The sequence below is a fragment of the Xenopus tropicalis genome, chromosome 1 (assembly GCF_000004195.4).
Source record: "Xenopus tropicalis strain Nigerian chromosome 1, UCB_Xtro_10.0, whole genome shotgun sequence".
NCBI lineage: Eukaryota > Metazoa > Chordata > Amphibia > Anura > Pipidae > Xenopus > Xenopus tropicalis.
The window spans coordinates 100188709-100215424 of NC_030677.2; the positions used below are offsets into that span (position 1 = coordinate 100188709).

Genomic DNA, 26716 nt, shown 5'->3' on the forward strand with positions numbered 1-26716 from the left:
TTCTGGATAACGGGTTTCCGGATAAGGGGTCCGATACCTGTACTAAGGTCACCTGAACTTACCAGTCACTAATGTATGTGCCATGTGCATTGATGATTTGCGTGCTGCTATTTTGCTGGAGAGTGTAAGGGGGACAGACTTTTTCTTACAAGGGTACTTAAAGAAAAACTAAACCACCAGAAAGAATACTTAACCAACATATATCTTGTACAGGTATGGGATCCCTTATCCGGAAACCCGTTATCCAGAAAGTTCAGAATTACAGAAAGGCCATCTCCCATAGACTCCATTATAAGCAAATAATTGTAATTTTTAAAAATGATTTCCTTTTTCCTTGTAATAATAAAACAGTACCTTGTACTTGATCCCAACTAAGATATAATTAATCCTTATTGGATGCAATACAAGCCTATTGGGTTTATTCAATATTTAAATAATTTTTTGCAGCCTTAAGTTATGGAGATCCAAATTACGGAAAGATCCCTTATCCGGAAAACCCTAAGTCCCGAGCATTCTTGATAATAGGTCCCATACCTGTATTATATTATGTCTCCAATTAAAAAATCTTACCAAACAGGAAGATATATCTTATATAAATTACTTTTGCTCTTTTTTTTATTTTTACATCTTTTTCCCTTGAGCCATCATCTTGTGATGGGCTGTGTGCTACCTCAGAGATCAACTGACAGGAAATAAAGCACGCTCTAACTGTAAGAGGATGAAGTGTGGGTGTAAAAGACAAAATTTTGTCCATTAATTGGCTGATGTGACCTAATATGTATATGATCCCTTGGTTTGTTTGTGTGCACCATGAATCGTACAATCCCAGGGGGCAGCCCTTAGTATTTAAAATGGCAAGGGTTTTTTTAGGATTGCATATTCTATATAAAAAAAGTATATTTATATGAAAATGGGTTATTTAGATGAAGCAGGGTTTTACATATGAGCTTGTACAGTATATTTCTACAGACACATACATTGCCCATGCGTATAATTTTCCATTAATAGCTCTATGGGAGGGCAATGGAATTCTTGGAATCAGTGGCATTAGTTGAATGGTAATCACCTGGACATGGATGCACTGGCTTATAATTCTGACAAACAATCGCCTGGTAACCAAATGCACCCATGATTCTGGTCTTGCCCTAGACATGGGAGTGTAGTTCTAGAACACTCATCAAATATATAAATAGGACCACTCCTGCTTTTTCATTAAAACAAGGATCTTAGAAATCACTTTTGAGTTCTCTGACCTATGTAAAAATTACTGTGCCTGTAGCATTGTGCTTTTATATGATGATATATATATATATATATATATATATATAAATTTGGCATCAAGGGGTGCATAATTTGCCTTTTTGTATTACATATCAAACTATACAAGTTGAAAAATGCTTGTCTTATCCCAGCTTCCAGAGCCCCTTATACCATTCCGTCTCTACAATGGACTCATGGGTCTAGCAAAAGAAAGTTTGAGAGGAATTGAGACAGGGAAAGGATCTCGTCTGCAAGACAAGGGCCCTAATACAGAACCAGAGGTTTTATCTATGGTTGTGCAGTTGAAAGAACTTCTGCAGGACCTGCCTGTCGAGAACAGGACTACTCTTCAATATTTGGTGAAGCACCTTTGCAGGTATATGATCTGAGGGAAAACCAGTAGATTTTTTTGTTTTATAGATAATTAGATTTTTTCTTTAATAAAAATTTTTAGAGAGGAAGTTTGAAATGTTGACTGTATGAGAACAATCCCTCTTTCTCTCTACAGGGTCTCTGAACAAGAGCAGTTGAACAAGATGAGTCCTAGTAACCTGGGGATTGTTTTTGGCCCAGCTCTTATGCGTCCACGTCCTACAGATGCAACTGTATCGCTGTCTTCACTTGTGGATTATCCTCACCAGGCACGAATTGTGGAGACCCTGATTATATTCTATAGCACTATTTTCCAGGAACCAGCCAGTAGCTCAGACAAGGGGACAGAAAATTCCTCTAGTGATGTAAGAAAAGGGTACATGTGTATGTCCATTGTGGTCAAAAAAAGTTTCTCCTAAAAGTTTTAAGGCCTAGGTGTGTAATTCTCTCTTGCAGGACACATCTCCAACACACAACAGAGCAAGACTTCAAGTGACTGTTGAGGAGGAGCTGCCTGAAAAAACATCAGAATACCAACTACCAGTGTTCAAAGGTAAAGAAACCATTTTAATACAGATAATTTACAAGTGGAAGCAATGGAAAGAATAAACTTTAGAGGCTGTGGTGCAGTAGTAACAATACTTACAAATTGTATAAGGTCAGTTACTTCTGTATAGCAATCAACCAGCTTTAGCTATTACTTGGCTAGTACAGATACATCGAACATCTGATTGGATGCTATAGGATTTGTTACCACACAACTCCTTAGTAATTTTACTTACTTTTCTTGGCCTGTGTCCTTTTAATGTTTTCTGCCTCTTTGCACAACGAAATAACCAGCAAACATGTTGCTGTCCCAGAACCGACTGTTCAATTACAGTATATTTATAAGTCTCTTCCACATAACATTTTCTCCTCCATGATCATGCAATTTCAGAACCAGGTGCATCACCAGTGGAATCTGACTCTGAATCAGATGCTGCAGAAGATATCCCAGGGACATGGGAACCCCAATCTACCCGGGGCCATCTCACTAAAGAGGCAAGCGTGACAAGCACAGAAGACATCCCATCTATCGAGGGAGAGGCCCAATCAGAGTCTGAAGACGACAGAGATCAAAGTCAAGGGAATCTGGCTGAGAACAATACAAACCAATCTAACAATGTTGTACTTAATGGTCACTGCCTTATGCCCCACTTGTACTGCCACACCCAGCTCCCAGCAATTCGCATGCTGCATGGAAAAATTTATGTGACTTCTGCTGCTGACCGCCGTCCTCGTTTTGTTTGAGGGAAGAGAGTAGTACCTCCTTCAAACGTCTCTGCTAATCAGTACTGTGAAACCTTTTGGCAGAGAGATTTTTATCTTTGGGATGTCAGAAAATACTTGCCTATGCCAGTGTTTAGGCTTTATCAACAATCTGATGTGAATTCTGAGATCAGGAAGTCTTCATAAACATCATCAAATATGCCTTCAGGCAATAATTGAGCATAATGAACTAAAACAAAAAAGGACTAATTGTCTTTGCTGAAACTGGGGATCTGTAAAAATGCTGGGTATATCACTTTAATATTTTGTGCATCAGCTTGAAATAAAAACTTCTGAAAACTTTTTTTTAATATAAAACAGTGTAGCTTTATTCATTCCATCCTAATGGGGGAAAAGCTAAATACACAATTTTGTCCCATTCAATAAAAAAACAAAACTTGGCTGAACTTTTTTTCTTGTTAAAGTCTCATCAAAGCAAAGAAAACATTGGTAATGTATAACCTCAAATATACAGCATATTTACCTTATTCAAATATATAACACTTCCAACTAGTTGAAATGAGGGTTGTCATTTGTTAATTGCAATTTCAAAATTGCTTTGGATTGTTTGTCTTCTATAGGCAGCAAAAGAAGAGCCAGCACTGGCATTGACTGCACTACTCCATGTGTACTGTATAACCATAGACCTTATATGGAACTTATTCTTTATGCGCTTTGATAAAGCAGCTGTAGTCCACAGTCTATAGAATAAATCTAGGCATCTCCTTACAGATAAAAAATATCCACAATTGAAAAGTCTCTTCCATCAACATGTGTATGCCTCACTGCACCAAGCGATAAGTTATGTAACGGCCAGCAGTCTCACTAGGACGAATGATTTTAACTACCTGTGAAAAGAAGCAAATATGGCATCTGTGGGTGCGATATAAACATACACAATCTCTGGTAGATGTACCTAGAACATATAATACACACACAGCTACAAGAAAGTTTGTGAACCCTTTGGAATTACTTGGACTGTCTATGATTTATAAAAATGTTGGATTAATGAACAACCAGGACTTTAGATCATTTAGACACAGATACCAGCAATTAAACTTTTTTTTTTTTTTTTTTTTACATCAATCATAGGATTGTATTTGTATGCTATTAATTTTGTCTTAAAATTATTGGCTGATGCTTTAACATTACCTATCTGATCCCCCATGTTCCTCTATGAGGGGGCTGCCATATTTGTGCTGCAGGAGTCTGTTAGCATTAGAAGCTACAACTGAAAGGCTGGGAAGGGACAGTCAAGTTTAGGAACTTCAAGTAACACTTACCAAAGCAGCCCTATCGGTAAAAAATGATCAACATGACCTATAGGTAACTTTTAATGTACATTCATATTTTGAAAAGTTGTTTTTTAGTGTCAGTATCACTTTAAGGTGCCCATATACCAGCTGACCTGCACAGTTCAATGACTAATGGGCCTTTGGCCCAAACAGATAGATATCATACAAGGAGCCATAAAGGTGTATGGGAACTTTTTTTATCATTCTATTCATGTGAATAGAATGGTGTGATAAAGGGGCTGCACTCCCATTCACTTCCTTTCAGCCAAAAGGCATTTTCTGACAGGACAGATAATCCTTAATATTCCAGGATTTAAAAAAAACAAAAAACAAAAAAAAAAACAAACAAAAACATACTTGTGCATCTACTTCAGGGCTTGAACAATTCATTATAGTTAATGCAACTATTATCTTTTATTTATATACTGACACAAGGTGCTTTACATAGATTGCAAATAATTTGTGCAGCACAATGCTGTATTACTGGATATCGCTGTTGCCTTACAGTGCTGAGGGGTCCTGGGTTCAATTCCAGCCAGGGCATTATCTGCAAGGAATTTGTATGTTCTTCTGAATACTCCCGTTTCCTTCCACACAAAATCATACAGAAAAGTTGAGTCTGCTGGTAAAATTCACCATGGTATGTGTGAAAGTGCCAGGACTGTAAGCTTTACTGGGCAAGGACTAATGTGAATAATATATAATCTCGAAAGTGCTGCAGAATATGTTGGCACTATAGAAACAAAGTCCCTGCCTCAGTGAAGTTTAAGATTACCTAGCCAATTCACAAAATAGGGCCAATAATCATCAGGAGCCAGTCAACCTGCCACACAGAGAACATACAAACTCATTTTAAATAATGCAGGGGTCAACACAAGAAGTACAATTCTTTGTGTATTATTTAAAGCAAATTCTGTTTGTCTATTGCCGTGAGCTCATGTCAACATGGGGGTATATTTACCTTATGTAGAAAAGGTGCATAAACAATATCTTAACTTAGAGGGAAAAAAAGAAACCATGATCTCTGGGACCAGTTCCTTAGCTGCCTTAGGTTTACAGTGTTATACAACTCCCACCCTCACCTTGATCCACTGTGATGTGATAGATTCTATGACATGAAGCCCCTCTGCTTTCCACAATCTCTATACCAACCATTATGGAAAGCAAAGGGATTTTAAGTTTAGAACTAACAATAGAACATGGTGAGTAAGGGACTGCATTACACTATTACCCTAAGGAGGTCAGGAACTGGTGCCAACAATCACAGATATTGTGGCTTTTTTCAGACTGATGAATTTGTCTGTCTGGAAAAAAATATTTATTGAAAGATGATTCCCATACAATTCCATAAATATATTAGAAAAGCCGATGGTTTAAAATATCCTGTTGATACTAGAGAAGGGAGCTCAGTGCCATGGGAGACTTATCCACAGGTGACTAATGACCTCAAAGTGCCTTTCCACGGGCACTAAAGTAAATTGCTGGTGGGAAGGGCATAAGTGTTGTTTTGTTTTCCAAAGTCGCAAGAGGAAACTTTATGCAACTTGAGAAAATAAAGCAGCACGTATGCCTTCCCACTAGATATTAGTCCCCTGCATTGCAGTGAACCAGGGCTGACTAATCTTCCAGTTAGTCATAGCCCTTTATAACCTATTAAGGAATAAATTATTTCATACAAAGCAATGTTTATAAGGATCAAAACAATGCAATGATGAAGCTGTATTTTTATTTTCATTAGACATACAGATATCTCTCAAGTCCCAACACTAAAACACTGAAAAAAGTTACAGGAAAGCAAAATTATAGTCTCTATAAAATTATAATGAACAAAAAAATAGAATAAGAAAAGAAATAAAAGGCCATAGACACTCTCTCTCTTACCTGACCACGCTTTAACCCAAAGTATCTTGCCACAGGGTCACCAGCCTGAATACGGGGAAGCTGAGACTCCCGAAGTTTGCTGTAGATGTTATTAAGGCCAAATGATATTAAAGGTATGGGATCAGTTATCCGGAAACCCGTTATCCAGAAAGCTCTGAATTACGGAAAGCCTGTCTCCCATAGACTCCATTTTAACGAAATAATTCAGATTTTTAAATGCATTTTCTTTTTCTCTGTAATAATAAAACAGTACCTTGTATTTGATCCCAACTAAGATACAATTAACCCTTATTGGAGGCAAAACAATTTTATTGGGTTTAATTAATGTTTTCTTGTTTTTTAGTAGACTTAAGGTATGGAGATCCAATTTACATAAAGACCCCTTATCCAGAATATCCTTGGTCCCGAGCATTCTGGATAACGGGTCCCATACCTCTACTTAAGTAAAATAATATAGTATATTTAAAAAATACATTATTGCTAAAAAAAAACCATGCTGGTCTAACTAGAGAATTTCTTGGCAAGTCCCATACTGTGTGTTTAAAGAGATGAATTAAGTGATACTCCTCTTTAAAACCTGAAAAAACACCTATTTCAAATTAACGTAAGGCACTCTATTGCTTTGTCCAACAGTGAACAGCATTAGAACAGTGTGACTTCTGAACTGTTACTCACTCCTATCATCCATGGGGGATATACAGAACCTATAGAAAGATCATATTAGAACAATTATCTCTGATCCAAGTTCCGTCATGTGTGTGTGCAAAAGCCGATCACTCTCCAAGAAAAGCAGGTTAATAAAAAGGATACTATCGAGCTAGCAATTCCGTCACCTCATCCTTTGTCATTACCACGTGTTCTGGAACCAACTGGAAATAAAAGAGAAATGATGTACAAAAGGAAAGCAAAGACTGATCTCTCGCTCTTATACAACCACATAACAAAATCTTCACCCGAAAGGTAGAACAAAAACATACATATGTCCCCAAAATGGGGGCCTTCTAGCAGAGGCATGGGGCACTGAATGGCAGTTAAGGTGTGAATTGGGGAGGATGCTCTTCTTGAAACCTCACTGGCTATAAAAGATATTCTTGGAACTATAGCTGATATATCTTTAGCTATGTTGTGAGCTAAAAATAAAATCACATTCAAAAATATTGGGAATAGTATTAATATGCAATTTTAACAATAGCCTGGTTTGCATCTTATTTACATACAGATTGTATGGTACTGTATATTTGCAGATATATTTAAACAGCAGGAAGGTTAAGATTTCAATTTAAGATAACAAATACAAATTAGTTTTTAGTATGTTAGATTTTTTTTAGGTAAACTTCCCTATACATGGAGAAATCTTTACCACTTGAGAACAGGACTACATTGCAAATTTGCAAGGCGGCATCACTGAATGCATCTAAATGGTTTCTGATGTACTGCCAATACAAGTGGCACATTTGGAGGGACAGAAGAACCACGTGTCATATTGTAAGTGTGCCACAAGTAACAAAAAAGGCCCTCTTTCATCCTTTCTACCCAGGAAGATGATTGTATATCCCACAACAAAACTGCACAGTAAATTACCTATGCTGGCATAGTTTTTTTGTTATGTACAGCCTTTGAGCACACTAAATGTGTTATATCCCTTTTCGAAATTTACATTTTTCACCTACGTCTGAACTATGTTTGACCCTACTGGCTTTCTTTTAAAAGGTGATTATAGTATCATAGGAGAGGAATGCTAAAGCAGGTAATTGGGAAAGCTGTGGTTATACAAATGTAAAACATAACACCACGTGCATAGCACAAGTATTATCAACTATAACTATTCTTTTACAGTGTGCAAAGGAAACACAAAAAAAAAAAAAAATTAAAATGTAGTGGGCTTTTATTATATTCTGAATTACACATCCTGCCTATCATTTGCTATTAGAGGTACCGAACTACAAATTCATCCAGCAATCGAGCTACAAATGCAACATATTGGGAGTTTTAGTTTACAAAGTTATGGTCAAATGTAAAATCCCTGAGCTATCAGAAATAAACAGTACAGAACTTAATAAAGATGAACTTCTAAACTATATGGACTCACAAAAAAAAAAAAAAAAAGATTTTTGTGGGAAGGTGATACTGTTTATTGGTTAATTAATTTTAAACGGTATCATGTTACCACCTAAAATCTTTTTTCTGAAACTATGGCTAACACATTACAATACTCTGCTGCTACTCATCAAGAAGGCACCTAACGTTCCCATGTGCACCCACCTATTACATGTCAGTGTGTATGGATAACAGAAACGTTTCAGTATGAGTGAAAGTGTTTCTTCCCCTTCTGTATTAAAACTCACCTCATGCTCTGTGATATTAATCAGAAGCTCCTGTTGTAGAAACTGCTCCAGAATGTATTTGGGTGCCATATCCACCAGGGACTGCAAAATAAAGAGATTGCTATAAAGATAGGAAAGCTGGCAGAAGCTTTGGATAGTATTTATTATGGACTAACACCATGTAAACATTTTACTACATTAACTGATAATTTAATAATTAAAATATTTTTTCAGATTTTGGCAGTATTTATCCTATGCATAGGAAACAAGGTTTCAACTGGATTGAAGTCAAAAGGGCTCACTTACAAGAAGTAGGTGCAGAATTGCCAATTTTTTTTTTTAACGTCTTTATTATGATTTAGCATGAAAAGGTTACATTCATATTTATATGCAATGACCGGTCCATCCTCTTTCCTATATCATAGGAGAGAAGGTTTATAGTTGTCCTTTACCTTTCCATCAGGCAAATAAAGTGATTCGATCCTGTTTTTAGAAAACGTGGTAGTAGTATTAAGTAATAATCATACAATATTAACTAGTAACTAATTAACTAGTAAACGTCTGCCTTTATCTTACTTGCCAGAGAACATAAAACGGTAACCTGCTTATACTTGGATAATATGACTATGTTAGTTCATCAGCCAGAATTGCAAATTTTAAACAGCATACGCATATGACCTGCACCTACTTGCACCCAAGCCCTGTGCTTAACATCTGGTTTGACCTGGTGTTATGCAGACCCAGGCTGAGATTCAAAATAGGCCCTAATATTTCAAATACACAAAGGCCCAAACAGCAACTGTCTGTGGGATCTTACAGCAGTTCCTCTGGCATTTGCCAGAATCCACAGACTGGCAGTCTGGGCCTGGTGTTAAAGGAACAGTAACACTAAAAAATAAAAATGTTTTAAAATAATTAAAATATAATTTACTGTTGCCCTGCACTAGTAAAAGTTGCGTGTTTGCTTCAGAAAGACTACTATAGTTAATAGAAATAGCTGCTGTGTAGCCATGGGGGCAGCCATTTAAATTGAAAAAAGGAGAAAAGGCACAGGTTACATAAGAAGATACCAGATAAACTGTGTAGAATACAATGGGAATCTGCTACTTAATTGTTATCTGCTTAGCAACCTGTGCCTTTTCTCTTTTTTTCAATTTAAATGGCTGCCCCCGTGGCTACACAGTAGGGTATTTATATAAACTGCAGTAGTGTTTATGAAGAAAACACACAACTTTTACCAGTGCAAAACAATAGTATATAATATATTAATTATTTTTATACACTTTCATTTTTTGGTGTTACTGTTCCTTTAAGCACTGGGCCTCCTTATGCACTCATAGCCAATCAAGGTTGTGGAAGCTGAACTGCACATGACTGACAACCATGTAAGTGTATGCCTATGCTGCAGGAAGGATGCTGCACTGAGGGGTAATATGGCAAATTGCACTTTTTTGCATTTAGCAGATGAGATCTATAGTTTTAATAATAGGTGTATTCCTTTTTAAAGAAGGGTCTTTCAAACTTATCCCATTTTTAAGATAAAAAATAAAGCTTAGGTGTCTTTTGCCAGCAAAACATACAAATCACATAGAAAATTAATTCATCGGAGTAGTATATATTTTATCTGTACATTTTCATTTATAAAAGCTTTGGATCAGAACTGCAGTTCACCCAGTAAGTATGCTTAGGTAAGGTGCACGTTAGCTGGCAGAATTACCTGTTTGGCAGATGGGGTCATTCCCTGCTGCACCACGATTAAAGCCCTCGTAATGTTCTCCTCCTGCATTCTCTGGCAATACATCTTAATTGTCTTAATGCCAACTTTGGGTTCCTCTACAAATAAGACAGGCAAACATGTAATAATCCTTTGTCTGCATGTATAGACCCTTCAGCCAGTCACTGTTTTTTTTTTTTTTTTTGCACCTACTCACCTGGGAAGAAAACAAACATTTGGTCTGTGGGATCATCATTATGAGCTACTAATACAGTCAGGTCAGTTCGGCGAGGGCGCCCTTCGCTAGGTTTGTCCCCAAACTGGGCTTTAAACTCATCCAGTGTCTGATCCAATTCATCCTGCGTTACTAAGTAACCACGGTCATGGCACAGCTGGCGAAGGAAAGAAGGATGCGAGTGAAACAGGTAATATGGAGACAGATGAGGTAAAGCACAAAAGTAAAAGTGACAGGGACGAAGAGTACAGTAGAAGTATATGCTGGAAGCAGAAATGAATGGTACCCAACACAACGTAGCTGAGTTCGAATTACTGAAAAAGGCGAAGATTATAACACAAAAAGATTTAAAACTCAATTTTCTCACCTGCATAATAGTTTTGCGGATCTTCCACAACCGGTAAGTTTCCTCCTCATCGTCCATGTTGTCTCCACGAGACCAAACAGGAAGAAGAGCGCGATTTCCGGAGCTCGGCTCCCTGGGCTGCAGGAGGACCCTACATGGGCTGCCCTCACTCTGCCTGATGGCTACAAGCGAATACTGCTGTGGGGTATCTCTGAGGACGTGTTATTAGCTTAAAACTGCACTGTGGAAAAGGAATAAAGTTGCGCATAATATCGTTTCCCTTTTTTGCTGAAGGTGGCTATTCGGGTTGTAGAATTTGTTCAAGTTTCGGTATCACGCTAAGGAAGACCAAAGAAATTGCATCGTCGCAGTTGAAGGGCTCGGCCATGTTTGTGGTAGGCAAGAAGCCGGCGTACATGTTCTTGTAAAGATCACCATTTTGTTGGTGGGTATTACTACCGTTCCTATATTCATCGTCTTCGTGTATTTATATTGCGTCACATAGTTACATGGCGCTCTGCATTAATATTATAAGTGGCTAAGTTTAAGAGTTAACCCTCTAAAGGTATAGGGATTAGTTATTGGCAAAAGAGGGTGTGGTAATGTGCCAATGATAGGCTAACTACAAGAATTACGTAAACTAAATATTCTTTAGAAATACTTGTTAAACTGTTTTAAGGCGAGCAGTGTTTTATTAAGATTTTTTTTTATTTTTGCCCCAAGCCCCATTTTGATATATAATATTATCTTTATGTATGTATATATATTTTTATTTATATAGCACTACTTATGTACCCAGCGCTGTACAGTAGGACAATAAATGAATAGAATAAACGGGACTATTACAATAAAATAAATACAAAGTATGATAGTAAATACAAGGTAAGGATACAATACGTTAAATTAATACTGTCACGGGAAAAACGTATTTTTTAAAAACATATCTGTTAATAGAGCGTCTCCAGCAGAATCCTGCATTGAAATCCATTTTTCAAAAACACAAACTGATTTTTTTTATATTTAATTTTGAAATTTCACGTTGGGCTAGCCATATTCTTCATTTCCCAGGGTGCCACAGTCATGTGACCTGTGCTCTGAACTCACACTTTACTGCTGAGCTGCAAGTTGGAGTGATATGAACCCCCTCCCAGCAGCCAATCGGCAGAATAATGGGAAGGTAGCAAGATAGCAGCTCCCAGTAGATCTCAGAATTGCACTCAATAGTAAGAAATCCAATTCCAGCTTGTGACTCCTTCAGTTATATGGAAGTAGGAGAAACAATAGGTTATCTGAAAGCAGTTCCAATGTGTAGCGCTGGCTCCTTCTGAAAGCTCAGACTTGCACAATGCTGCTTATAGACCAATATTACAGCTAAAAAAATACATTTGTTGGTTCAAGAATAAAATGTTAAATGGTAGACTGAATTATTTGCTATGTAAATAGTGTAATTCAGAAATAAAAAGTATACCATAAAAATCACAACAGTATCCCTTTAACAATCAAAGAGACAAGAGGGTGGACATCTCTGTTTACAATCTAAATGGGAGGGTAACTTACAGACACAATAGGAGGATATTAGTGCTGCAGGTTAAAGTGGGTGACAATGCGATATAAGTGCTAGTTCCCAGATCAGGTGTTGTATGAGTGCTCTAAGTTTAGTTCTTAAACACTAAGGGGAGATTGTCTCTGGAGAAATTAAGGGATAGGGTTCCAAATGTAAGGCGCAGTAAGACAGAAAAGTTTTAGGGCCATGACACACAGGGAGATTAGTCACCCTGTGACAACTCTTCGTTGCCGCGGGCGACTAATCTCCCCGCAATGAAATCCCACCCTTGAGAGGAAACTTCGGTGATTTCGCAAATCACGGTGTCACGTATGCCATCCCACCGACGATTTACATTCTAGCCGGTGGGATGGCATTGCAGGGAGATTAGTCGCCTGTGTCAACGGAGATTTGTCGAAACGCGACTAATCTCCCCGTGTGTCACAGCCCTAAGGGCTATTAGTTGCTGCAACTTTTTAAAAAATCATTTGCAGATTAGTGCAACTTTTTAAAAAAAAAAAACCGCTGTTACAGCAACTAATCGCAGCAGGGTCACTGCAACCAATCATTTGTAGATTAGTTACCACAACTTTTTTAAAAAGATGCAACGTAATCGTAAATTAAAAGTGAGGTTCAGAGGAACGAAGGGCTTTATGTTTAATGAACCCTTTTATAGAAGAATATAATATATTAAATCCTTATAAACTGTGTTATTGATGTCATCAGTTATAATAAGTGCTTAGTGATATGATTTGTGTCATGTGTCTCACTGAAACTTGTATATTGTTATTAATAATTAACTCCCTCTTGTAAAATATGAGGATATTAGAAGTCACCTATGACCTGTATTAAAAGCACTCGGCCTTCAACCTTGTGCTTTTATATGGTCATGGAACTCCTCAATGACTACAATAGGGAGTACATTATTCACTATATTATAAATCACAGAGGAGTTCCATGACCATGTAAAAGCATGAGGCTGAAGGCTCCCATACAAGTCATGGAATGCTGTGGTGACACTTAAAATCTTTATATTTTACAACAGGGTACATTATTTATAATACAGAACTTTCAGTGATTCATGTGGCAGAATTTCCATCACTAAGCACCATTTATAGGATATTCATGACTCTTGTGTACTATAATTTAGAAATGAAAGATAAATGAAAACAATTATGCATCAGCTAGTCATTTATTGTAACAGCATTTAAGGATTTACAACAAACATTTAGTCTAATTAATCTTAGTGAATGTAGTGATTTAACAAAGATAAGGAGCCAGACTGTGTGGCACCTATCTCTAAATAAGGTAAAACAACCACTGGGTATTTTTTAGAGTTCCATAAAAAGAAATGGAGTGCTATAGAACATTTTCTAGAAGTGAGGGTCACTTTAAAGGAAAAGTAACACTAAAAATTTTTAAGTAAAAAATCAATTTTACCCTGCCCCAATAATTGCCCTATCCTGCACACCATTTATTATTTTGAATGCTTTATTAGAAAATACCTGCTAAAACTTGGCTTCCGGTCATTTGAAATAGGGCGATACAGCGATGCAGGGCAGAATCCACTATGCGACGATCGATTGATCGATCCTAGCCTGACTCCTTCCTATACAGAAGGATAGATGGTACACACCCCGGCCGTGCTAGAATTTTCTTATCCCCCTTTTATCAAGTCTGGGCCCTGTCTTTAGTTGTGTCCTCCGCTATGTGCCACGGGCCCCTGTGGCTCCCAGCTACATCTGCGCTTTTATAAGGTTGCGCCCGTGCGTACTGACGTCACACGCACGGGGCGCAACCTTATAAAAACGCAGAAGTAGCGGGGAGCCGCGGCACATAGCGGAGGACACCGCCGGAGGAAGCAGGAAGCCGGAGGGAAGGGGGGAAGATGCTTGGGGGCCCTGGGGGAAGCTGAAGGATGCTTGGGGGGGGGCCTGGGGGAAGCTGAAGGATGCTTGGGGGGGGCCCTGGGGGGAAGCTGAAGGATACTTGGGGGGGCCCTGGGGGGAAGCTGAAGAATACTTGGGGGGGCCCTGGGGGAAGCTGAAGGATACTTGGGAGGGCCCTGGGGGAAGCTGAAGGATACTTGGGGGGGGGGCCTGGGGGAAGCTGAAGGATGCTTGGGGGGGGGCCTGGGGGAAGCTGAAGGATGCTTGGGGGGGCCCTGGGGGAAGCTGAAGGATGCTTGGGCAGGGGCCCTGGGGGAAGCAGGAGGATGCTGGGGGTGGGGCAGGATGATGCTTGAGGGGGGCCTGGGGGGAGCCAAAGGATGCTGGGGGTGCCCTGGGGGAAGCAGGAGGATGCTTGGGGGGCCCTGGAGGAAGCAGCAGGAGGATGCTTGGAGGGGTCTGGGGGGAGCCAGAGGATGCTTGGGGGGCCTGGGAGGAAGCAGGAGGATGCTGGGGGGGGGAGCAGGAGGATGCTTGGGTGGCCTGGGAAGAAACAGAAGGATGCTGGTGGGGGGGACCGAAGGATGCGGAAGGAAGCAGTGGGGTGCAGGCCATTGTATGAGTAATTTGGGGGAGGACCACCAATGTTTTAGGGGGCCCTGGGCTGGCTAGCAATGATTTAGGGGGTACCTGCCCTGGCACCAATGCAAAACATAACCCCTGGCCACCAATGTTTTAGGGGGGCCCTGGCTACCAAAGTTTTAGGGGGCCCTGGCTACCGATGTCTGTATGTCCTTTGTATTGATGGGAGGGGCCATTGGGGGTGTGCCCAAAAAAATTTGTTGTGAGAGGCCCCGTGATTTCTGATGGCGGCCCTGGCCACAGGTAAAACACTTTACATGCACTGATCCAAGGTAATCGCAAAAGATGTGGAAGAAGCGTTTTTGTGCGATTGCCTAGGATGGCCACATAGTAAAGTGTTTTATATGTGTTGATTCCAATAGATGCAGTCTGTAGTACTCTAGAAAGCTGTACATGGCATTTGACCACTGATTTGATCTTCCTGTGTAAGAACAAATTCCACTGTATTCTAGGGAGCTTACCTGTTTTCTGCTACCCCTATGGCTACACAACAGCTTATTCATATAACATAGTAGTGTTTCTAAAGCAAACACAATTTTTTTTTAACAGTACATCGTATTTCTTTAAAATATGCATATGTAAATGTCACTTATCAATAATTCATTTTGTTTCTCTATTAGACTGAGTATTCTTTAGACCTGAGAGAATGCCAATGACATGTGTAGCATATGGCTGTAATAACCGGTTTTTCAAAGGATGTAAAAAGCAGTTTTTTAGGTAAGTATTTGTTCACTTAGGGCAGTGCTGTCCAACTTCTGTGGTACCGAGGGCCGGAATTTTTCTTGCCTACATGGTGGAGGGCCGATAATGGAAGCCAGTTTTGACCACTCCCCTTTTTTAAACCACACCCACTTCAAACTACACCCATGCTATCACAAGAGCTTTTAAGACCATCCCCACATTAATGGTGGCAACACAGCAAAAACCCAATGGTTGGTGCTCACTGAAGGGATATCACCCTTCATTTATATATGAAAGAATTATATTATGTCATACACTTAAATCGATATGCCTCCTCCTCTTCTGTGGATAGCACAGCAACCCCCCAGCATATAATTACACACCTTGGGGACCATATAATGACTATTTCAAATGCCAAACTCCAGGAACAAACCCCTGCCAGGTTCACCTTCCACAGGCAGCATAGGGCAGGGAGAGTATGGCACAAACAGGCAGCATAGGAAAGGCATAGAGCAGGCAGAGTACTGCTTGCCCTACCCCTCCTATGTGTGCCATACTCTGCCTGCCCTCCCCTGCCTATGTGTGCCATACTCTGCCTGCCCTACCCTGCCTGTGTGTGTCATACTATGCTTGCCCTCCCCTGCCTATCTGTGCCATACTATGCTTGCCCTCCCCTTCCTATGTGTGCCATACTATGCTTGCCCTCCCCTGCCTATGTGTGCCATACTATGCTTGCCCTCCCCTGCCTATGTGTGCCATACTATGCTTGCCCTCCCCTGCCTATGTGTGCCATACTATGCCTGCCCTCCCCTGCCTATATGTGCCATACTATGCCTGCCCCCCCTGCCTATGTGTGCCATACTATTCCTGCCCACCCCTGCCTATGTGTGCCATACTATGCCTGCCCTATTGCACACACAGGCAGCATACAGTGACACAATGCTGGATGTGTCAGAGGGAATGTCTGAGGTGTGAACAGGGGAACAATGTGGGTGATTACAGCCAGAGCCTGAGGTGTGAACACTGCAGGGGGAAAACAATGAAGGCATTAAAAGGTGTGAACAGTACAGGGGATTACATGATTAAACAATACAGGGGGATTACAGCCTGAATCTGAGGTGTGAGCAATGCAGGGGGGCAGTTAATCTCAGTACTGATACCATTTAAAGGTAATACACAAAGGTAAGCCATCAAAGCAGCCAGACAGGTGGGGGGCCACACAGAGGGGGGTCCGCCAGTTGGACAGCCCTGACTTAGGGCAATAGGTCATACTGAAGGAAAGGCTAATAAAGTGTTAATCTCAAACTGCAGACATACCTTCAGTTCTCTCAATAGTGCCCTTAAGTCTCTCCATATTTCTCCCGTCCCTGGCTGGGATGCCTAGGACGTCTGGTTGGTTTGGCTTACCCTTAGTGCTTTTATATACGCCACAGAACATCACTTTCATCAGGGTGAAAGTTAATGCCCATATATTTGTATTAAGAGCAAGAGTATCTTTCTAAAATCCTTTTAGTAAGTTGAATCCAGCTTGTTTAGTATAATGTATGAAGACCCTGCTGACTTGATTTGCAAGAGAAAACTCTTGTCTGCACCCTGTTCAGTAAGTACAGATAGGCAAGTATCCACCTGTCAGTACTCGCACAAGCCATTTGTCGGCCTGACAGTGCTCAAGTGTGCTGCAATCTGCCCCAAATGAGCACAGAGAAGTGGAGGTCATACTTGTCAGTGCTTTCTAAGTAGGTAGTTGATCAGAGTGTATTGATAGTTTTATGCCAGCGGGGAAAATGCCACATGTATAAGTCTAAGGGGCAGATTTACTAAGACATGAATGCTCGGAGCGTTCATTCGGCAACTTTTTCGTCGCTTGCGCAAAAAAATCAGAAAGGTTTTCCCTCTGTTTACAATCGTTTGGTACGAAAATTTAGTGACATTTTAGGATCGCCAATACGATATTATCGTGACCAATACGATTTTTTCGTAAGCATTTTCATGATATCCCATTCGGGATTCTAACTCATGATTTCATGAATCTGCCCCTATGTGTGTCAGTCATTTTTTGTGGATTGTCTTTGGCAGGTTCCCTATGAAAGATCGTAAACGGCTTTTTGACTGGATCGCAGCAATTCGACGAAAGAACTGGATGCCCTCAGAAACCAGTAGAATCTGCAGTGATCACTTTACACTTAATGATTACATGCTGCGCCCAGGAGCTCAGATTCCTCGGCTGAGACTAGATGCTGTACCTTCTGTATTTGATGGCTTTCCAGACGATTTAAAAGAGAGGCTTAAAAGAGAAAAAGAGGATAAGGAACGAAATAGAAAAGAAGTACACAATAAAACAGAGGTTCAGGTAACAGAATCATAAGAAATCACAAGCGGAGAAACGATTGCCAAAAATTCCACCCTACGCCTCCTACTTGTGCCTGCACCCGAATGAATGGAATACGCTCGGGTGCAGGCACATGTAGCATAAATACGCATAAAAACGCAAGAGTTTGAAAGTCGTTACATCAACATAATTGTTAGGGATGCACCAAACACACTTTTTTTGGTTTGGCCGAACCCACCCTGATGGATTCTGACAAATCTCAAATCGAATCCGAATCCTAATAGCATATCGGGAAGAGTTAAAAAACGCCCCCCCCCCCCCCCCCCTACCATTTAACCCTTCTGAATGCTAATTTGCACATGCTAATTAATGCTAAATCAGATTACGTTCGGTCGAATCCTTCAGAAAAAGGCTGGATTCTACAAATTTGGTGCATCCCTAATAATTGAACAAGATAATTAATTCATTTTTTTTTAAATGCAAGCAACACAATTTGCTGTGAGTTGTCACAGCAAGTTTTTACCTTCTGGCTGATTTCAGAATCAACAGTTTGTTAAACACTACTTAAAAACAGCATTGTTGAGTTGTTTGCGTTATGAAACGATGTTGGGCTGGGGAGCATGCTAATGAACCATTTAAATCTCAGACTATAAAAGGAAATAATGAAGCCTTCTTGGAGAAATATAATTTAGTATTTATCAGTGTTTGGGTGAATGCTTTCTGTTTTAGTAAACATGACTGATAGAATGGAAAGTGGCTGCCAGTACAGAATGGCAATTCGATCATCACACTTTCCATGCTAATCAAATATGCCCATATACTATATGCTGTATAGAGAAGACTGCATACCTCTGCTTGCTGTTAACATCTGTAAAAGTCTGATACTTTGTTCTCAGATCATCCAGACAGATGTGGAGAAATGTCCCTCAAGCAGTAAACTGGAGGACAATACTACCTCAAAGGACTCAGGCTCTTCTCAGGAAATAGTTACAGCTGTGAGTAAAACAATTTCCTAAAAAAAACACAAGTTTGTTTGTCATTGTCACCTCCCATCCCCATTTCCTCTCTTGTTAAAAGTGTAATGAAATATATCCCATTTATAAGTAAAGGTTACTGTCTATATACATATAATATAATATATATATACATATAATAAGGCATTTGGGCATAATGTACCATGTACAGGGATCATTCTTTGTTTGTATATTTTAATTTTTGAAAAAACTGCCAGAACATGCTTCTGCAAAATTAAACTGACATTTCTTTATGGGCAGCAATAATTGCCCCCTAGTGCTTATAAAGAGATAGAGCTTGTACTGGTGTCTGGGGAATCTATGAATGCAATTATGCAAAGACAATATTTATTGTTTTTTATGGAAGGTAAACCTTACAGATCATTTAGATATGGCCAAAAATAGCCATAGTAACAGTTGTACTATACTAAACAGGTTATTTCAGAGAGATTTGTTATTTTGATTAAGTTGCACATGTAACTGTTAATTTTAGATTTTTCACATATTTGTTAGGCCACAAATGTTTTTTGAAAAATAATATGCAAATAATAAAACCAAAACTGTAATTTGAAATCACTGTAATATATATCTTAGGTCTGGAATAGCCATCTGTATGTTTTGGCAAATGTCACAGGGGACAGCTTGCTTTAAAATAAAATGCACACTCACCTTACAGAAGAAGGAAAGGTAAAAACTAAGTAAGCTTTATCAGAAAGGTCTATGTAAATACAGTCATAAGCACTAACAGAAATGCTGCACTGAGTTCTCTATCAAAAGAAACAGGATTTGCTGTCTGTTTTCCTGTGACATACAGCTCTCTCCTCTCTCCCCTCCCACAAGAATGCTAAGAACTCCCTTCCTGATCTAAGCCAATCAGCAGGAAGCTTCCTCATAGTCTTACAAACTGCGCATGTACACCGGTCTTTGTCTTGGTGGAGGAGCGAGGCATTATGGGAACTTTTTTTTACAGGTCTCAGCATTTTTTTCCCTATGAAACTTCTGATCATCTGAACGGGAGAAATATGGGGAGACTTAGGGGCACTATTGAGAGAACTGAAGGTATGCCTGCAGCTTGAGATGAACTCTTTATTAGCCTTTCCTTCTTCTTTAAGGGCTATAGCACATGGAACGTGTCACCTGCGCTAAATCTTCTCCATCGAGGTTGAATAAACTTTTGAAATTCCTTTCCGCAAGTGTTAAAGTAAAGTCCATTTACCTGTTAAACCTATTCTGCCTCTTCCTATACCCTAACCCAAGTCCTACTGCACTTTTCCTGGCAGAAATTGCTTGCCACCTGAATTTGTCCCACTTACTTTAATGGCTTACTCCAGGTTTAAGGTGGTGTATTAAAGAATATATGTTTGGATACTGCCAAAATGTTTTTTGTTTTGAAATAAAGAAAGTGTAATTAATTAAATTAGGGGTTGATGTCCCCTAAATCCCTCCCCCCCCCCCCGAATTGATATGCACCACTGATACCTTACCCCCTCCAAATTTAAATTTTTAAATTAACAGTAACCAGTTTTTTTTATATGCAGTGAAGACTTAGAGGTAATAATATTTTTTTTTACTTCTAGACTGATGGGAAAATACCTTGTGTGGCCAATCGCTGTACTAATCTTTTCTATGATGGTTGTGAAAATGTGTTTTTCAGGTAATATTTTTAATTAAAAATAAAAATATTATTTATTTCCTAGTATTTTTATAGCAATGATGATTCTTACTGTAAAGTTATTAGTTTCTGGACTATTTATTTCTTGGTGTCAAACACAAATTCTGTAGGCTGCATCCGTTCGGCTAAAGCAAAAGTTCTTAAATAACTCTTTATTTTGTCTCGTATTCCTGGAAAAATCATAGTTATGTCCAATGGGGATATTATTTAGATTAAACATATACAAACTGTCCTAGAGATTGATACAACTCGTTAGTCACCCATGGTAGAGCAGAGTTATCACAGCATCTAACCTCCACGTGTGTATCCTCCCCAGCTTGTGCTCCCAAAATAACTACCCTAGATGGGATGTCTACTATACTAGAAATACCTGGTCTGTGGTGCATCCCCTGATTCTGGTCTAGTTTCTCAGGGAGACCATCATAAATATTTAACACTTTTCATACTGTTTGATATTTGAATAAATGTGCCTGAGGAAAATAAATACCAGGAAGATTTTACCACTCAAGCATTTAGTCAGCTTTTTATGGTCTTTCTTTTACACAAAAGATATTTCTAATGCTCTTAAAAATAAATTTCTAATAAAAAAATGTATTACTTTTGCCATTATATATCAAAATATGGTGCAGACAGAAAACCAAAAATACTGCTGGGTGCAGGATTACGATCACATAATCATTAGGAACAAAAAAAACGCACTCTCAGGACTATTATTCAATGTTTAGGCTCAAAACTTAAGCTGTCTTCAGGACCTGTCCTGAAGGCTGAAGTTTTTAGCTGAAATGTTCAACCTGTCCTGAAGATGGCTTAAGTTTAATGTTTCATTCCTACCCTTTGTCCTGTATGTGAATCATGAAAGTAAAGTTGGCCATACATGGGCAGATTTGAGCTGCCAATTCGGGTCCTTCAGACTGATTTGGCACTTATCTGCCTGTGTCTTCCCAACAGACCTACATAACCAGTATCGGCCTGAAAGTTGCCCAGATGTCAGCTGGGCAAGTTTGATTGATGTGGTTCTTGCTTCAACTGTTAGTATTCTTATTGTAATCCAAATGTTTGGCCCTAGGGCCAAATGATCAGATTAGACTGATATAACAGATCTTATAGTGTATGGCAAGATTAATTATATTTCTACATGTGATATCCTTCAGATGTATAATATCCACTAGGGGCAGCATTATGAAATAGTACGACAGGCATGCCCTTGTATAAATATCATGGCTCTCCAACTTTTTGTTTCATGAGTACAGATACCAAGACCCACAAATACCCAGACCCAGTAGTGGTGGAGATTGTTGTTTAATATTGCTTTTAAAGGGAAACCTTTTGGTTTCAAATATTAAATACTGTTTCCCCTAAGGTTTAAACAAGTGTCGTTCATATGTATCATTCTTAGATACTTGTTAATTATGCAATTTTAAGCTTTGTATTGAATATTGAAGAACTTCATGACATCTTCTTACCTTTAGGTGGCAGTCTAATATTTTATTCAATTGGGCTGTGTGTTTTTCTATCCTGATAAGGAGTTTCTATTTCTATTTGATTTTAATTGTAGTGTGGTATCTTGACAAAAGCCCCAGTAAGGGTCAAAACAATGTTTAAATAAAATAACTCACACACTATTTTTTAATCAATTGGCAAAAGAGAGCCTACTTTTTTTTATTTTTAAGACCATTAAATATTTATATATTTTAAACATGAAATATATATAAATGAACATTTAACTCGTGCAGTTCTATACATTTAACACTGTGTTCCTCTGCACTGCTAACAGGATGCCTATGGAGGATCCAGAGCTACTGGGTAAATGGGTTCTGGCAATTCAAAAAAAATACTGGAAACCCACCATTTCTTGCAGAATCTGTAGTGATCATTTTAAGGAGGAAGATATTATTGCTTGTACAGGAACACTGGCTCCTAAGCTTCGCAGCAATGTAGTGCCTTCCATTTTCCACGTTAAACGGAAGAAGAGAAGAAAGAAGCGGGTAGCTGAACGTATGGCTTTCAGACTGGGTCAGGAAGAAGAATGCATCACCGAGGATCACACTTATTCATCAGCACAAACCAGCAGTGGCAAAAGGAGAAACAGTTTCAATCCTACTATTCTCACTCTGAAGAAAAACGTAAAGACTCTGCAGAGACAAGTACAAAGGCAGCGACAAAGAATAAATAGCTTGTATGAGCACATTAAAGAATTAAGAAAAAAGAACAAGGAGAGCTCTAACTTTTGCCAAATTCAACTCGAAAGCATTTTATGATCATGATAATTGTTTACAAAAGCTTCGGCAGCAGAAAAAAACATTTGTATTTTCTAATTTTTGCCTTTTTTTTAACTGTTGTACATCATCAATCCTTTTGCAAATGAACAAGGACTTAACATACCTATAAGATGTATTAAGATGACCTGACCCAGTTCATATAAATAAATACACCCTTGCAACATTTTTTATGTCCTCATTTAAATAGATGACCTGTTGAGCGTACTGGGATTTTTTTGTTTACAATTCGCAATGTGAGACAATAAGCTTCATGTAAAGTTTTTTAAAAAATAACCTAAAGACAAATTCCTTTTTTAAAAGGAAAGGTCACCTTTAAATTTTAGTATGTTATAAATGGATATATATGCTAAGCATTGTTCCATTTGGTCATTTTTTTTTTTGCATGTTCGTTATATTATAATGTTATGTACTGTGTCAATCTAGCCTGAAATTAAGTATTATGAGGTTGTTAGTGTCAGTAACACAAACATCTAAAAGACAGTTGGTGTGTGAGGCTTTAATATTATGGTATAAACGACCACTAAAATAAGGTCTTTAAAGCATTCCAACTCTTACGATGCATATTTTATATGTAAACCTGTTTAAGGGGTTCATTCTGTATACATATCCTGGACTGTGAATTTATAGTTAGTTCCGATTCTCTTGCCTCTGTGCAAATTTGATACAGTAAGTTGTATTTTACAAATGGAACACCACTGCTTTGTGCAGCTTGACAAATATAGCTTATTGGATGCAAAGTGTTTGTCTTTGTAGAACAGATGTATGGGTTGCTGGGAGGGTTCATGATTTTCACAGCTGTAGGGCTGCTATACCTCTAGTTGTTTCACCCAGTTCAAAAATAAAACCTTCCCCTCCCATACATATATTTCTTCTTGTCACACTTGAGCACATAAGGGAGTCAGTCATTAATGATGAAGATGACGCATTCTGCTCATTCACCATACATCCTGTGATCTCGGATCCGTTACCATATTTGTAAATGTGGGGTAACTGTCTTTTCCAGCATAAAGTGGGGAGAAATTCAATGCTCTTATTGGGTTTAGAAAGGTTCCCAAGATGAAGTTCCTTTCTAATTGTATGTGAGGGTGATAATAAATAGTTTTGATGTTATATACATTTTGTGTGCTTGTCTCTTCATGAATGGCTTAAATCCAGTTTATTTCTGCCAATAAGAAACTTCTTTTATAGGGATTCACTGAATCCATTATTTTTGGGTTCGGCCAAATTACCGAACTGAATCTGAATCCTAATTTGCACATGCAAATTAGAACAAGGAAGGGTTAAATAGAAGTGTGCAGTAAAAATTGTTTTATTTCCATATTTACGTGGCAAAAAGTCGCATGATTTTAAGGATTTGGATTTGGTTTGGCCAGACACCGTGTCTTGCTGAAAAAGGTTGAATTTTTGCTGAATCCTGAACTCTATGCATCCCTACTTTTTTCTCTGTTTCTATGTGCTTTTTGGTTCATTCATATTAGTTCATTGTACTAAACATCTCTTCTGGGTCTTGGCTTTGGAGAGAAAATTTATTTTAGTCTGGTCAAAGATGTGGAAAAAAACTGGTGGGCCCCATTTTCACCAGTTGGTGGGTGGGCCGGATTACTGTTGTCTGATAATCAGTAGCAGAAGAGATGTAGTGCAGTGGCAGAGTATAGCAGGGAGTGGGCCCTTGATTCTGTTCTTCCCAAACACACCAGTCTAACACTGTGTGCCTGCTCCTAGTTGGAATCCATGCGGTATTTCAAGACCCCAAATAAAGGAAAGCTTTTTAGTTTGAAGAGGAAAGCCATATTTACCCATTTTGGATTCCTCATATACACATTCCAAAATATATGGTTTCCTTGGGTGAAACATGCAGATATCTAAATCAGCTATAAAAATAAACGCATATAAATAAAACATTATTGTAATATATATAAAGTATATATAATATGCAAAATAGCGATTTCTTTATTTTTGGGGGTATTTAGACCCTTAAATTTTGTTGCAGAAGTAGAATTTCACAAAAATGTAGAAAAATAGGAAGCCCAGCTTCTCCTGAAAAAAAATGATATATAGTTTTCCTTGGCACTAAAATTCCCCTCCAGGAAATGCCCCTAAAGTGAAATGACTAGCAAACGAAATGCAAAAGTATGCTGGTAAAATCATTACAGGTCTCATGTAGACGTGGGACTGGGTTTGATGGCAGAACAATAGATTTTATAAGAGCTAAAGACAAATTCATAAAAAATTGTAGGTATTTTGCTCTATACAATAATTTGCACTGAGAGGGGGCATATTGAGTCACATCTATCACATACTATATGGAATTCCTGATGAATAATTAATTTATGGTTCACAATCCCCTACTTGGGAGTTAGAACAAGAAGAATCACAGGGAATAACAGGTTGTTGGCAAATTAACTATATCTTTCATATGTTCTTCATAACGCCCATGTTGCCCCCCGAACGCAATGGTTCAATCACCTTAATAACATAAGGGTTTAAGGTTTTCTCTGGGTTGGTGCTCACCCCTGCACTGGCTTAAAAACACTTCAGGCGTCCAACACTAAAGGAAGTCTTTTACTGCCAGACTTTAAACTCTACTATTCAGCAAGTCACGTGGTGCACTTGTGGTTTTACCCCTGCTACAGATAACCTTACCTCACCCCTGATATGATCCACTCAAATTCCTCTATGAGCAAAGCTTGAGGTTCTCTGGCTAAGTTTGAAGATATCTGGGACACACAGTTAAGTGCACAATATCCTTAAAAAAGCCTGTCTCACATATGCCTTTCTTCTACTTATTTACTTCTTTCCTTCTGCCTTCTTTCTTATTTGTTACTGTACAATTTTTATTTTAAAGGAGGAATCTCACCCCCTTCTGCAGGCAAATTTAATGAATGATCATAAACGGCGCAAAAACCTTTCTGGCTTTGAAATTTCACTGCATGATTTTGGAAGCCTCCCATAGGACTCAATGGCACTCTACAGCTCCAACCTGGCCCAAGGAAAGTCACGATACCAAAGCTTGAATGAATTCCAAAATGGTCCTAGTCTTTTGAAAAATATGACTTTTTCGTGGAATTAAACGAAAACCATGAAAAGGTTGTGCAATTTTAACAATATTATCATGGTCGTTTCTGAAAAAAAAATTGTGGTGTCATGAATGGACCCCTAAGTTTCAAAGCCAGAAAGGTTTTTGCGCTGTTTATGATCGTTTGGATCCAAAGATTTTGTGACTTTAGGATCTCAACCACAATATTTTTGTATGACCAAGAAAGGAATTTTTGCTCTTCAGAAATTATTGTGGTTACTCCGAATTCTTTTTTTTAACTAGTGAAAATTTGCGGTTTAATGAATGGGCCCGACGTGTGCAATAGTATATTTAAATGTACTTTGGGCACCATTTGTTGTGGATCATTGGTTAGCAGAGCTAGCACTCCTCATGGCTGTATGGGCTTTCTCTGAGAACATATGGGCTTTTAATAAAAATCAACCTAGACCTCCTCTGGGGCAGAACCTAATATAAAACAATTACAGTGATCCCCGGCCAGTGCATGTACAGCTGAGAGAAAAAGGCTTTTTTTTTGCTAAAGTTCGGATTTTCACTCTGTGTACATGCAAACCGTAGGAGGAAGAGGGACACTCACTTTTATACATCCAGGCCAATGCAGTTTTCTCCTAACATGAGCACCAGCAGGGAGTTTCAGGTTAGCAAAAAATTCCCTTCTTAAAGCTCTCTGTTACTGCCTGTGTTGTCTATAGGCAGAGGGCTTTTCATGCTTTGTTGTAGGTAATGGCGATACCTGGGATTTGTGGCAAATATATAAAATGTGAACTTACCTTGTGAAATATAATAATATAGCACTAAGGCCATTAAAATACTACTAAAGCTTGTGTAAATGGATTTAAGGAGGGGTTTACTATGCAACAACATAATCCCTTTAAAGC

General features: G+C 38.8%; 3 protein-coding genes across 7 annotated transcripts in view; 2 read left to right on the plus strand and 1 right to left on the minus strand.

The window, feature by feature from the left end:
- The window catches only part of arhgap45 (Rho GTPase activating protein 45), a 47623-nt gene extending 44365 nt beyond the window's left edge, over positions 1-3258 (plus strand). For 3 of the 5 annotated variants that reach the window (XM_012967502.3, XM_012967587.3, XM_012967615.3), the window contains 4 exons: positions 1413-1636; positions 1769-1997; positions 2068-2185; positions 2570-3253. In XM_012967502.3, the coding sequence (XP_012822956.2) occupies positions 1413-1636; positions 1769-1997; positions 2068-2185; positions 2570-2922 (924 nt within the window). In that variant the 3' untranslated portion in view covers positions 2923-3253. 5 annotated transcript variants of the gene reach the window in all.
- On the minus strand, positions 3242-10823 carry polr2e (polymerase (RNA) II (DNA directed) polypeptide E, 25kDa). The gene is given in 7 exon segments (NM_001016473.2): positions 3242-3788; positions 6117-6195; positions 6927-6985; positions 8462-8542; positions 10158-10273; positions 10372-10546; positions 10757-10823. Coding segments are annotated over 7 exon segments (633 nt in total). The 5' UTR covers positions 10814-10823; the 3' UTR covers positions 3242-3722.
- A 175-nt stretch (positions 10824-10998) lies between these two features.
- Positions 10999-23893, plus strand: LOC779531 (THAP domain-containing protein 1). Its single transcript, XM_002937376.5, has 6 exons — positions 10999-11180; positions 15430-15526; positions 17567-17840; positions 18716-18814; positions 20410-20486; positions 22279-23893. Exons 2-6 carry the CDS (start codon positions 15456-15458, stop codon positions 22760-22762), a joined length of 1005 nt encoding a protein of 334 aa, XP_002937422.2. The 5' UTR covers positions 10999-11180; positions 15430-15455; the 3' UTR covers positions 22763-23893.
- Positions 23894-26716: the final 2823 nt, after the last annotated feature.